Source organism: Schistocerca piceifrons, chromosome 2 (assembly GCF_021461385.2).
Source record: "Schistocerca piceifrons isolate TAMUIC-IGC-003096 chromosome 2, iqSchPice1.1, whole genome shotgun sequence".
Taxonomy (NCBI): domain Eukaryota; kingdom Metazoa; phylum Arthropoda; class Insecta; order Orthoptera; family Acrididae; genus Schistocerca; species Schistocerca piceifrons.
Window position 1 is genome coordinate 663,183,528 of NC_060139.1, and position 15,011 is coordinate 663,198,538.

Sequence of the window (15,011 nt, forward strand, 5' to 3'; positions counted from 1 at the left end):
GTGTTAAATTCTTTTTGTGTAGCCTAATGATAGGCTATTCTTCCAAATATGTTTCAGTGTTAAACATTTAAGTAAGTTTTCAAGTAAGTTGACTAAAAAATTATGACTTGTTACGGTCTGTGTATTCATAAATTACTGCCTCAATTTTCCTTTATTTGAACTGAACGTGAAGTGAAAAAGTATTCAAAGGCCTTATGTAAATTCTTATATGATTTATCTCGTCACGTGCTCTTGTCATTATTTCACATTAGACTAAAACCTACGATCTGTAATGTTTAATCAGAGACTCAAATATACCTTGTCTGTACGCAGGTGATGCCATCAGATTAACATGGAAACAGTAAAAGATACACGAGTGCCACCACCTCCATGGATCGACCGCAAATTCATAGAATTTGCCATCAGTAATAAAGAAAAGGTGAAAGTTACTGTAGAAAACATGAACATTCAACACGCAAATGCAGAAGGAATTGGCTATGGAAGCTTGATGTACAGAATTACCGCATTCGCAAAGTATGGAAATAGTGAGAAAGCAAGGAAAATGTCCATAATCGTGAAAACAGCCCTTGAAACTGGAGCAATGAAGGAGGTGTTCGAAAGTTGTCAGGCATTCAGGATTGAGTCCCAGGCGCTGCACGAGGTGATGCCGCAGATCCACGACAAGCTGGCAGAACTGGAAGGCGACGAGTTCCAACCGCTGGCAGCGCACTGCTACCACTGTGGCCAGAAGCCCTCGGACTTCCTGGTGCTGGAGGACCTGGCAGCAGCTGGGTTCAGGATGGCCAAGGCAGGCCGTCCGCTGGACTATGGGCACTGTGCGGCTGTGCTGAGGGCATACGCCAGGCTGCACGCCGCTTCAGCGTTTCTGCTCACCAGACAGCCACATTACAAGAACACTTTCTATAACAATATGTTTACCAACCAAACCGCCCAGAAACATTTCAGATCGTTGGCTTCTAACGTGATGTGTGCCCTAGCGAATGAGTTGGAAAAGTGCCCTGGCTACGAGGAGCACTCCCAGAAGTATAGGGAGTTTATTGAACGACGTCTCGATACAGCATACAGAATGTTAGAGGAGAACAAAAACCAAACAAAGTTACCTGTATTGACCCACGGCGACTGCTGGAAGAACAATATGATGTTTAAGTATCTGGACGGAGAAGTAACAGAGGTCCGACTTCTCGATTTTCAGGTAATGACAGTACGGTAACTTGCTTAAACAGTATTCTTATATCAAGTAGTTTGTAAATTTATTATGCATTTTCGAGATTCGCAGCGGTATTTTACAGTAGATACTTTCTGAAAACACTACCGGTTGGATCATTGTTCCTCTTAATGCCACTAAAATGTAAAATAATATCACTAAAATGTAAAGTTGCGAATTACTATTCCTAGCAATATGGAGCAAACTGTCAGTTATTGTCCAAAGTTTAGCCAGTCTACCAAGAACACAACTGATTGTATCAGGTCACTGCAGACGAGAAGACGACTGAAGTGCATTTTCATCGACATCCCACTTCTGCGATGTGCTTAACACCCACTGCAACTGTCAACACGGTTCGTTTGGAACGCATGTGATGTGGATTTCAACGTAAATGCATCACGATCGGAAAACTGTTTTACTGGAAAGTCTGGATCCATCTCTGACACTATGATCTTGTGAAATTATTTTCACAAGTGTCTGGTATTACTCTGAATGGGAACGCAATGACAGTCACAATTCCTACACCATAGATCGGAGTCCTGATTCCGTCTGATTGCTCTCAGTATAACTCGAAAACCTGTTCATTGAACCGCATTGTATAAAAGACTAAGTCTCCTGGTAATATTTAGAAACAACCGAAAGTAACGTATATCCAGCGAACATTTTAGTTTTCGCTGAAAGAATACTGCTTCTTTCCACCTTAACAACTGAGCTACTACGTGATAAATCAGTGTTGCTACCGAAGTGCTTAGCAAAGTGAAGGTATGAAAGACAATCAGGTGTGTTAAAGGCCCCTTCCAAAATAGATGTCTGCGAGAGGAAATGTTGTGAAGCGTAGACCTCTAGAACCCTATTGGCGATATTTATCATTTTTAGAAAATCACAGAAGTGAAACAGCTATTAGGGAAAAAAATGCCATTTGTTACATAGATGTGAAGTGACTGACAACTTTCTCTTTATTTTTCATGTTTAGTACGACAAAGAAACATGAACACTTCACAATACCATAACAGTTTCGACCAATCTGTAGTCTTCCTCAGGCTGTCAACAGATAAAAACAGGAGACACAAAATATTAATATACTCCGTAAAATCTTCCAAGTAACTACTACAAACCTCTAATGACAAATACCAAACATATACCTAATGCAAACCCTGGTTGTCGTGAGGGAACGTCTCCATTATGTTGTCAACCACACTAAAGACAATAGTGAGTCCATTCACACAAGGAGAGGATAAACCACAAACAAACCGTTCTGTGGACACATCTTGCAAAGACGAAACTACAAGTTTAAAGACCACCACATATTGTATTGCCTCTTCTGTTATTTAAGGTTTAGACCACAACTTGAATATTACACTACTGGTCATTAAAATTTCTACACCACGAAGATGACGTGCTACAGACGCGAAATTTAACCGACAGGAAGAAGATGCTGTGACATGCAAATGATTAGCTTTTCAGAGCATTCACACAAGGTTGGCGCCGTTGGCGACACCTACAACCTGCTGACACAAGGAAAGCTTCCAACCGATTTCTCATACACAAACAGCAGTTGAACGGCGTTGCCTGGTGAAACGTTGTTGTGATGCCTCGTGAAAGGAGGAGAAATGTGTACCATCACGTTTCCGACTTTGATAAAGGTCGGATTGTAGCCTATCGCGATTTCGGTTTATCGTATCGCACCATTGCTGCTCCCGTTGGTCTAGATGCAATGACTTTTAGCAGAATATGGAATCGGTGGTTTCAGGAGGGTAATACGGAACGCCGTGCTGGATCCCAACGGCCTCGTATTACTCGCAGTCGAGATGACAGGCATCTTATCCGCACGGCTGTATCGGATCGTGCAGCCACGTCTCGATCCCTGAGTCAACAGATGGGGACGTTTGCAAGACAACAACCATCTGCACGAACAGTTCGACGACGTTTGCAGCAGCATGGAATATCAGCTCGGATACCATGGCTGCGGTTACCCTTGACGCTGCATCACAGACAGGAGCGCCTGCGATGGTGTACTCAACGAAGAACCTGGGTGCACGAATGGCAAAACGTCATTTTTTCGGATGAATCCAGGATCTGTTTACACATCATGATGGCGCATCCGTGTTTGGTGATATCGAGGTGAACGCACATTGGAAGCGTGTATTCTTCATCGCCATACTGGCGTACCGCCCTGCGTGATGGTATGGGGTGCCATTGGTTACACGTCTAGGTCACTTCTTGTTCGCACTGACGGCACTATGAACAGTGGACGTTACATTTCAGATTTGTTACGACCCGTGGCTCTACCCTTCATTCGATCCTTGCGAAACCCCATTTCAGCAGGATAATGTACCGCCGTATGTTGCAGGTCCAGTACGGGCCTTTCTGGATACAGAAAATGTTCGACTGCTGCCCTGGCCAGCACATTCTCCAGATCTCTCACCAACTGAAAACGTGTGGTCAATGGTGGCCGAGCAACTGGCTCGTCACAATACGCCAGTCACTAGTGTTAATGAACTGTGGTATCGTGTTAAAGCTGCATGGGCAGCTGTACCTGTACACGCCACCCAAGCTCTGTTTGACTCAATGCCCAGGCGTATCGAGGCCGTTATTACGGCCAGAGGTTGTTGTTCTGGGTACTGATTTCTCAGGATCTATGCACCCAAATTGCGTGAAAATGTAATCACATGTCAGTTCTAGTATAATATATTTATCCAATGAATACCCGTTTATCATCTGCATTTCTTCTTGGTGTAGCAATTTTAATGGCCAGTAGAGTAGATATAGAGGTATTAAAAATAAATTTAATACGATTCTTCAAGAAGATTCATTGTTACTTCCATTTGCTTGCTGTAGTAAGATGAATGTAAAAATAAGTGGAATGTTTCTCTTGGTAAGTAGGAAGGCAACTTAGGTTCTGGATGTCCAATGAACGCATAGTGAGGGCATTGCTGCTAACACCCGAAGACAAGCCACCGCCCCCAGCCACACCCTCAGCCACACCTGCACCCATGCTGTGAGCCATGCTTATCAGCAACAGTTCTGCCCCCTAGCAAACATTCTGCCACACCAGTGAAAAAACACACAAACCTACACACTTAGAGCTGCAAGTCATAGCCCAGCACTATATTGGGCCCATCACTTCTCCTTGTTAAGTCACCCTTTCGCTACACTTTTGTATTTTATTTCTTGGAAGTACACTAACTAGAGAGTTTTCTGTTTCAAGGATGGGCAAGGAGGCATGATATCCCTGTCAGGTGGAGATGGTAATTGTAAAATGCAGTGCATATTCTTTGCTTGTCAGAATACGGCCAAGTCCTATCTCTGAAAGCTACCACATGATGTAACCTAAAAATGCATAAAAGAGAAGGTTTATTTTGTTACAGAAGTTCAAACTGGCATGATAGGTACCCACCACAAGAAAAATACTGAGTCATGTAGTTCAATATATTGTGAAACATCATGCTGATAGTAATACATCTCCAAGCTAGTTGACATACATAATCATTCAAATCAATTGCTACTTTGACACCGAACAGGAAAGTGTTGGAAACTAAACAGCATTGTCGAGGTAATATGAGAATGAGTATGAAACATATTCGCCATAAATAGTTAACAACCAATGTTCACTTACATAATGTTACTAACAAATTATAAACACATTCGAAATAAAATCAACTGTCAGTTTGCAATGATGTCGAGCAGTACGCTACAAAGCCATGACCCTGCTGCTGTCATCATCAACATATGGTAGCACACGTTAATGAGCATAGTTTAATCTCTGCATCACACCTGGTGTAAGAAACAATGGGGCCCCAAATTAAATACTCTGACATCCCATCTGTTGTATTTTTTATCAAGTATACACAGGCATGCGCATGCAAACACACACACACACACACACACACACACACACACACACACACACACATGTACGCAAACACAGGTACACACAACTCTCAGCTACCAAAAAATTGCATCTAAGGGGAGTTGGAACGCCCTATCAAGACAATGTTAAATTTAATGACTTGACTTCCCTGTACTTCAGGAACCACTGTACCCATTGACATGAAACTTCTACAGGCCATTAAACTGTATGTTATGAGTCTACTAAACTACAATAATAGCGTTTCAGCCACTGATTTAGGAACTACAATCTTTTTAATTACATGGTTAAAATTTTGTGTAAGTTTCTTGTACATTATCCTAAATATTTTAATTATAGATAACATTATGTTCTTCTTTTAGTTGAATAGACTCAGGATATGTATGTTATTACTCCTTGAAAATTTGAATACTCTACTCGAAGTGGTTTCTGAGATTTAGTGAAAATGCAACAGAAAATGTAAATTTTCAGGGATGGTTTCTAAAGTTTCAAAAGACTGTATCTCACTTAATATATGCTCAATTTTTTATTTTTAGTCACTCATAAGCACTCTGCAGCATACTGTATATCAATCTCTTGATCTTTTTCAAAGTGTTTTCTTCTTTTCTTCTTTCTGGACTCCTTAGTGGCCAACTGAGCTGCATACTTTGCTTGATCAATGCGAACCTTGTCCATCCATTCAAGTTCTATGGCGCAGTTTGCTCCAGGATTAATTTCTATATGCTGTAGCATTTTCACCCTACCAATTTTCCCATCATTAAAAGCAATGACAGCATCACTGCCCCCCCCCCCAACTTAAGTGTCTTCATTTAAAAAAAGAAACATTTTTATGGTAAGGGGGTCCATATAAGATTATTGAACAACTCATTGGGATTTTGAATATGGCTATGGAGACACTTCTTCAGTAATTCAGGATTTTCCACGTCTCTGTAAACAGGTTTTATGATATCCATGACTGCTGCTTGGAGGGAATGTTTATGGGTGTATGAACTGTTTGAGTACTGGGCATTGCAGTGATTGCACCATTAATCAGGTCCAGGAGGACAAAGGTGGTGTACTGGGTTTTCATCAGTTGTCAGTCTGTGGAAGAAGGTAGCCCACACTGCCCGCTTCATTTTCAACAAATTCTCAATATTATTTCTAATAGCCATCCCATAGTACTGCTGTAGTTCGTCAATCATTTTGACTGTCAGCCTGCCTCTTATAATTTTACCATCAGAAAGTTTCTTGTCTCTCAAACTTCATTTCACTTCCTCTATCTGGTACCCATCCTCTTCTGGACATGACCTTTATAACACAGCAATCCACAGCCTTCTATATAAAAAATTACCGATTTTATTAGATCTTGAAGTAATATATGTAAATGTTTTAACATTTTCAACCTGTGTAGGTTATATTTAAAAAATAAAATAAAGTACTTTCCATATGAGTTTAGAAATGATAGATATATACAATTTTATTCGGAAAATTGCAAATTTTATAGTGAGATAAACACCATAAAATGTGAAAAAATTTCTGTTCTAACTCCCCCTAATGCATAATTTACACTTGATGTTCAAAACATGACCCTGGACTTTCAAATTAAGTGCCACAGTCCATATCTTAATTGTCTGTAACATTTATCAGTATATGTAAAGATACTGGCATTTTAATTTTATTCATAGTTGAGGCTATGTTACTGATCGTTCAGAGAGGAAATTTTCTTTGCATGACATTTTATAAGTTTTCCAGTTATGTTTCACTTAATCAACCACCACTTCAGTGGGGAATAAAATGTTATATAATACAATTGAATTATTACTGGCTAATATAGATCTTTTTAACTATATTTGAATAAGGAATGTAGAAGCTATTATGTTCCACTGCTTTACTATACAGCAGACTGACATTTTCTGACACTTTAGCGCAATAAACCATTCTAAAAATCATGTGATTTGAAAAGAATATCTTCATAGTGCAGGAAATACGAAATATAAACAAAACATAACACACTCAGATACAACAATGGACAAGTCTCCACAAGTATAATTGCAGAGAGCTGCCAATGAACAAAAATTTGATCTCTGTAGCAAAATGAAATTGTCTTTATTAGTACTTATCAAAGTTCATAAATGTTTTGAGTGCAAAATACACATATCGTTACTGTCATTTATTAGTAGTTGTGTGGCATTTTAAAGCAATACATACAGCTCACATAATAACACAATATATCTAACCACATGTAAAGCTGCACTTGTCAGCGAACTTAGTTCAAACTTTGTATCACACTTTAAAGGAATCTGCATTGTTTGTATGATTTTTCAACACACATAACAATATGTTCTATAACGTTACAATACACACATGGTTTCTACTGGTTACCTAATTTACTAGCTGAATGCTCATATTGACGATCCTGTGAATGTTGCAGTTCTTCTTATTTCCATACCTGCTAAGAAAATTGGAAAGGAATTCCACCTCATGCAAAAGACCTTTTTAGTTTTTTGTTTCACTGTACTTGGCAAGAAACCGTACAAAAAAAATGTGTAACGAAAAAAACAAAAGGAATAAACGTTATCTCGACACAAAAGAGTAAATACAGCATAAAAAAGGCCTCTGATAACCTATATATTGTGTAGTAGACCTGACAATGAAAATAAACAAATGCAATGAAGACAGCATATAAAGTGCTGAAACAAACAAAACCACAAAGTTGTGTAGCATAAGGCAGAACTCTTCTACGAGTTTAGTTTCATCCTTGTAGCAAAGTGCTAACATTATTCCTGCTCCTCAATGATCTGTGTTATTTGTCGAAAATTTGTGCTTGTTTGGTTAAAAACAATACCGACATCAACCACACACTACATGATCCCCATTTCATGGTATTAACTTCACCTTGCAGTACAAAACATTTTTCATCTTGTGCTGCTAATGCTAACTTATACTGTCACACACTGCAGACTATGCAATAGTTCAATGAAATAGCAAATGAACAGTTGTATAGCACATCAACTAGGGTTCCTATGCTTTCAGCTATCCACTTATACACTACATATGTGTTGAATCCATCGTTTTGGTACAGAGGCTTTGAATATCAATATTTGAAGAAGGTACTGATATCAGCTGCAAATAGGCATTGAAATTCCTCAATTTGGCGAAAGTTAAATTTTGACCTAGACTGAAACTTTCCACTTTACACGAATATCTGTGAACTTGATTACTATGATATCTTCAGTGAGGATGGGCAATAGTGTCTGAAAGTCTTACAGGAATTCAGGAAATGCTATAAGCAAATAAGGTAAATGGACAGGGGTGCTACTGAGTAGTGTGCAGTAATTTGAGAATTTCATAGAAAGCATGTCCAGGTAGATCAAATGGATAGAGGAGTGCTTAGAGAAAGTGGGAAATCCTATGTCGAGTCTGGGTCCGAAGCAAATTTTCATCTTTCGCCTTTGAACTATTTCAGTGTCCAAATGCAGCTGATTTCGGTAGTAGTACAATAAAGCTCGTTGTGGTATGAAATTGATATCAAATTTATTATGAAAAATGAATTAATTGATCAGTTAATTCCACCTACCTCCTGATGCAATAGTTTTTCCCCAGGTGGTACATGGATCCCTCAGTGCAATCCCAACCCCTCCAAACCATGTGCCAATAAAAAATAGTGGGAAACACAAATTTTTACGAAAATTCAAATTTTGGCCATAAATTCAATTGTAACCGCATTGCATTGCAGATGACGTAATAATAGTGTAGTCTTTATTTATATAATTTCAGTTTCTATTTCACTGGTGTTCAATGTAGGCGACTGTGTTTCATCAATGGTGAAATATTGACACAGTGTTTGACATCTAAACGAGGTTGGTCGCGTCCCAGAGTGGCTATTTCTTTTCCTTTATTGTGATTTCATTTCCCTGTCCCATATGGGCAGGGCAGGGCTGGCAGCAGCACAATCCGCCACTCTTCAGCTAAGTGATACATTGAATAAAAAGATGAAAACGATACTTATAAAAGGCGATAAAAAGGAGGCCATAAGAACATTATAAGGGGAGACATTGGGGGTTAAAATATACACTTATAAGAAAACGCCCGTTTGCCACAGTAAAAAAATGTCCAGATAAAGATGAAAATCCCAGTTGGCGATGTGAATAGCTTGTAAAATTTACTGAAATCACATGCACAAGTTAATAGTCAGCCACAGTATTAAAACACACCACAACAACTACACAAGATGGAGCACACACGCCAGCCAGTGTGGCCGAACGGTTCTAGGCACTTCAGTCTGGAACCGCGCGAGTGCTGCAGTCGCAGGTTCGAATCCTGCCTCAGGCATGGATGTGTGTGATGTCCTTAGGTTAGATAGGTTTAAGTAGTTATAAGTTCTAGAGGAATGATGACCTCAGATGTTAAGTCCCATAGTGCTCAGAGCCATTTGGAGCACACACGATAAAGAGGAAAAACTGCTGGGAGGGATATGCCAAGGTAGGTGAGGCCTCCGAGGAGGGAAAAGAGGGGAGAGGAGGTGGCAACAGGGGAGGCTCAGCTGGAGAGTGTGTGATGAAAAACCGGGTGTTAGAGGGCCCACCAAGGGGCAGGAGATGGTGGGCTGGGACAGGAAGAGGGAGAGGGAAGGTAAGTCAGGAGGGAGTGTAGAGACACAGAAGGGGCGCACTGGGAATGGAGGGGGCATAGGAGAGAGGAGAAAACCACTCAGGGGAGGGGAGAGGAGGGGTGAGGGAGCCCTTTAGGAGGGGGAGGGGGAAGGTGGGGTTACAGATGGTAGGAGGGGTAGATATCAGGGTGAAACTCAGCAACCAGGAGGTGTAGGCACTGGAAGCTGCATTGGCAAAGGAGGTGGAGAGTGTGGAGATAAATAGAGGGGAGGTCACAATGGTAAACGTGAGCCAATGGGCTGGGGGTAGAGAGGACAGAACACAACGGGGGGGGGGGGGGGGGAATCGACTTTGTGGACGATGTACATGTTGTGAATATGGTTGAGGAAAAAGGGCAGATGTGGGAAGGAGATGAGGTCATAGAGGACTCATGCGTGTGGGACAGGAGGTGGTTACGGTCGAGGGTGAGGCCAAGGAATTTCAGGGCGAGAGTGAGGCAGATAGGACGAACATAAATGGTAAGGTAAAGATTGTGGAGATGGAAGGAGCAGGTGGTATGACCTATGATGACTGTCTGGATCTCGGAAAGGTTGATGCAAAGGAGCCACTGGTTGCACAGGGAGGTGAACTGGTCGAGGTGTGTTTGAAGGGTACATTGGGACCATTGAAGGGTAGGACAGAGGGCCAGTAAGACGGTGCCATCAGTAAATTGGAGGAGGTGAACAGATGGGGGAGGTTTGGGCATATCTACAGTGATAGAGGAAAAGGGAAAGGAATAGAGCCTTGGGGCACACTGGTGGTGGGATAGAAAGTTTGGTAGTTGGTATTGTCGATAGTGACATAGGAAGGATGACAGGAGAGGAAAGAAGCAACTAGGTGGACGAAATTGATGGGAATTTCATAGGTCTGGAGTTTAAAGAGGAGCCTGGGATGCCAGACTCGGTCATAGGTGTTCTGGAGGTTAAGAGAAATAAAGATAGTGGAATGATGGGAGTTAAGTTTGAGGGAAAGGAGAGTGATAAGGTTAAACAGCTGGTTGTTGGCTGAGAAGCAGGACCAGAAGCCATGCAGCATAAGGGGAAGGAGGTGGCACTGGTTAAGTTGGTGACGAATACTGTGGAGACCTTACTGAACAATGAGGTGAGGCAGATGGGACAATAGAAACAGGTGTCAGGGAGAGGGCTGGTTTGTGGGATTTAGGGAACAGCAGAACGTGGCAAGTCTTCCACAGTTCAGGGTAAAATCTGGTGGAGAGGATGATGTGATACAGGGTAGCAAGGACATCTGGGAATGAGGGAGGGATTTCTTGAGGGGGCGGTAGGTGAAACCATCATAAAAAAGGGTGGTGTTGCATTTGGGGCAGAGTATGAGTTTGACATTGTGTGAAGCAATGGAAGTGTTTATGTCTGAGGGAGGTAACTGATCCAAATACTGAAAAACGGGGGCGAGTGGTAGGATGGATGTAGTGGAGCATTCAAGGACTGTGGGGAGGAGGGCATAATCAAAGTAAGGATCATTGGGTATGGAGAAGATCTCAGAGAAGTGGGAAGCTAAATGGTTTGTCTTACTGAAGTTGTCAGAGAAGGGAGAAGTTGTCATTGAGAAGAGGATAATAGGGGGAGGGATGGCCACCAGTAAGGCAGTGGAAGGAAGAGCAATACTTGTATGAATTGAGATAGAGGGTGGAGTTGAGCCGTGTACAAGTCTGGCGCCAGTCTGGCATTTCTTTGCTGTTAACAGGTTTCAGATGTTGTGTTGTAATTGCCAGTGGCAGAGGAGTGAATCTTGGTCACAGGTGCGAATGAAGGAGCAGTAGATCCACTGGGGTTCATGGAGAAGAAGGACAGCATATGGAGAAAGAATACAGCTGTGAGGGTGGATAAGTTTGGTAGGAACCTGGGCCACCATGGAATCAGTAATGGTCTTCTGGAGGAAGGAGGAAGCATGGGTGATATCAGTGGGATGGTGAAAGGTAATTGGGTGGTTTTTGGCCTGTGGGTAACATATTTCCAGTAGGCATCCCAGTCGGTGTGTTGGTAACCATGGACAGACTTTCGGGGACAGCAGGGAGGGGGCAGGAGGGGGTAAGGGGTGGAGGAGATGGTGAGAAAGCCTGGAAAGTTGTCACTACCAACAGGGTCAAGGACATCTGTGGCGATACAATCAAGGAGGTTGGAGGAAATGAGGATAGTATCTGGGTTGGAGTTACTTTTGGGGAGAGTGTGCTGTGGGAGGGGAACAAGGTCATCATGGAAAGTAGCAAGGAACTGATGCCACTACTGAAGGGTAGCAGGGTCACATCTGTGGATGCTGTGGTCTGCAGCAATCACATAGGAAGAGAAGGTGTGGTCAACATGGGAGATGAATTCATAGGGGAGAGGAGCTGCAGTATGGACATAGATAGTGGTTCAGGTGACAGTGAGGGAAGGAAAATTGACACTAAGGATGAGGTGTTTAGTTGGGTCAGTGAGCAGCAATTGTGGCCAGATGGGGATATGCTTGAGGTGGCCAATAGAGACCCCACCTCATGCAAGGTGAAGGGGATTGTCAGTCCAGTGAACGAGGTAGTGAGTGGTGTAGACTACATGGTGAGTTTGGAGGAAGGTTTCGTTAAGGGTGATGAAGTCGACCTGGAGCTGGGACAGAGTATGCATGAAGAGGTATTTGTTGGCACAAGCGAGCAAATGTTTAGCTGCAGGAGATGGTACTGTTGGAACACCAGGGGGAATGGTGGAAGGGAATGGACTAAGGAGGAGAGCGGCTTAAACAAAAGCATCTAGGTGGATGAAGGTGAAGTGAGCCTGGTTATGAGAGTATGTAGTGTCGATACTCAAATGGAAGTTGGGGTGGATTGCAAGGGAGTACTGGTGGAGAGTGTGGGGATGTTGGAAGGGTGGATATTCTAGAGCATGATGTCTTTAGCCATAGAGGGAGGGTGGGGGGAAATGTTGGTGTGGTTGGGTTGATCGATGGGGCAAATGGGAACGGGTAGCTTGGGGTTGGTGGGAGGTGGTTTGGCCTTGCATTTGGAGGAGTAGATGGGGTCAGGTTTGTGGCAGGTGTTGCAGGAAGGGAAGAGGCACGTTTAGGACACTGTTTGAGGAAGTTGGACACTTTACACTGGGGGCAAGGGGGACGGTTCTTTGCAGTTTTGGGTGAGGTGGTCATTGTAGAGGAGACAGCGTTGGTAGTGGTAGGATTGAGGAGGGTAACGGGAAGAGTCAACAGGTTGGCAACAGATGAAAATCAAGGCTGTCTGAGTGAGGAGGTGATCTATGGAGGAGGCGGACTCTGCAAACACACACGTCGGGAAGGTAGGCCAGGAGATGTTATAGATACATCAAGCTAAGTGGATTTACTACAGTAAGACGCAGTATGTTTTTATGTGATGTAACCAGTGTAAAAAAGTATCACATTGCCTAAAAAAAAAGGCTTCAGAACTTTACACGGGTCTGTGAGATCGACTTCGATAAGTCGCCATCTGCTTCAGTTGACCAATACGTGCATACTTAATGGGATCACCACATACGCTTGAAGTTAACTCGCAGACGGTATTTGTTTTTGATATGTCAGAAGAGAGAGAGACGTGGTAAAATCTTGTCCAGTTCTCTTCCTGGAGACGTCAGCGAAGTTTTTATAGTTTGTAGTGTTACTCTGTTGTATTTTATAAAAATAAAGAGGAGTGAGAGAGAAAGAGAGAAAAGAGAGATAGAGGGCCACTGTGCTGTTAACGAAGACTTTGACACCATTACACTGTCGTATTTCTAGCGTAGTAATCACAGGAATACGGCAAACGAGATTAGGTCATGTACAGTGGGATATCTATAGACAGTCATTCGATAAGTGTTATGTGTAGAACAGTAAGTATTATGCTCTCTCTGTGCGGCCCATGTATACTCTGAATGGTTCTGAATTTCCTCGTGCACGTTAATGTGCATTTTTTTCTCGTTGTGACAGCTCTCTACATACTCAGTGACAGGTGGAGAGCTGGACAGCCTTCCAATTAATGGAACAGCGATTTTAAAATGTAATGCGATTTCGCAATAATTAGCAGGGATCTGTACCTTTACGGGGCATCTTTTACTCGTCGAAATCAGGTGGATTCAAATGCTGTATATCGATGACTGGAGGATTCTTGAGAATATGCGATACTCTCACGAAAGGGGAGTTGTGAGCTTTATACCTTTTCTTCTATGTATTGTGGGCAAACGTATTCCAACCTCTCGCATAAGTCTCGCAAAGTGACTCCAGTGAGAATATTAGGCAGTAATATGAGGGTTCTACAGAGAGACCATAAACAGCAGAAGTTCCATCCTTTTCTTCTCGCTAAATAAGAGACAACCTTCTTCCGCGAATTTAGTGTACCTGTAAATAGATAGAGTCACATCTTAGTAGGCAGACTAAATTTACTTCTACATCTATATGCATACCTAGCAAGCCATCGTACGGTGCGTGGCGGAGGGTACCCTGTACCACCACTGGTCATTTCGTTTCCTAGTCCTCTGGCAAATAGAACAAGGGCGGAAAAGACCGTCCATACGCTTCCTAGTGAGTGCTAATTTCTCGTATCTTATCTTCATGGCCAATCGCGAAATCTATGTTGGCGATAGTAGAATGCTTCTCCAGGCGGTTCTCAATAATAGTCCTTGAAAAGAACGTCACATACACTCCAGAGATACCCATTTGAGGTCTCAAAACATCCGGCCACTAATTTGGCCGGAGCCAACAGAAACGCTTCTACATGACTATAATATGAGGGAAACGTAGGTCTGCAGACTCATACATGTTTGGGATGTGGCATTCAGTAAACAGGTATTTTGTTATTACTGGCTGGGTCAGTCTTTAAGTGATATTTCGAAAACCAAAAAACATCTCAGAGCGTTTCGGTTTGCAGGAGGGATGAGGGGAAGCGTATTCTTCGACATTCTGGTATTTACTCCAGCGACATTTAAGCGCCCAGTCCTTGTGAGAAGGACAGAACAACTTTCGTGAGTCTGGAATCATTAACAGCTGACCGGCACTTGGAGCAGTGGATTGTTGGAGGGAACGGTACAACCTTACGCTGGGTAGAAGGTTCACGACCCTGTTGCGGTGGTGGAAACCGATCACATGCGACCAGGTTTCGGGGGCGGGGATGGGTCCGGAAGTGTCATTGGGGGACGGGGGGGGGGGGGGGCGCTGGAGAAGAGAGTGAAACGTGTCCTACTGTCCCCTATTGACCGACAGGTCTCAGCAAGATGAGTTTGGGAGGAGTACACCAGAATTCTAAGTGGCTTCCTTACATCAAAATGACAGTGCAACCGACTGAAAGAATGTAATTAGTGTTGCATATCTTCAACTACTTGAT

The 15,011-nt window shown here is 42.7% G+C and overlaps 1 protein-coding gene across 1 annotated transcript in view; it reads left to right on the forward strand.

Annotated features, from left to right (window-relative positions):
- Positions 1 to 15,011, forward strand: part of LOC124775719 — a 111,126-nt gene that overhangs the window by 33,120 nt on the left and 62,995 nt on the right. The window contains exon 2 of the mRNA XM_047250545.1: positions 313 to 1,192. Coding sequence (XP_047106501.1) covers positions 332 to 1,192 — 861 coding nt within the window. The 5' untranslated portion in view covers positions 313 to 331. The remainder of the gene's footprint in view (positions 1 to 312; positions 1,193 to 15,011) is intronic.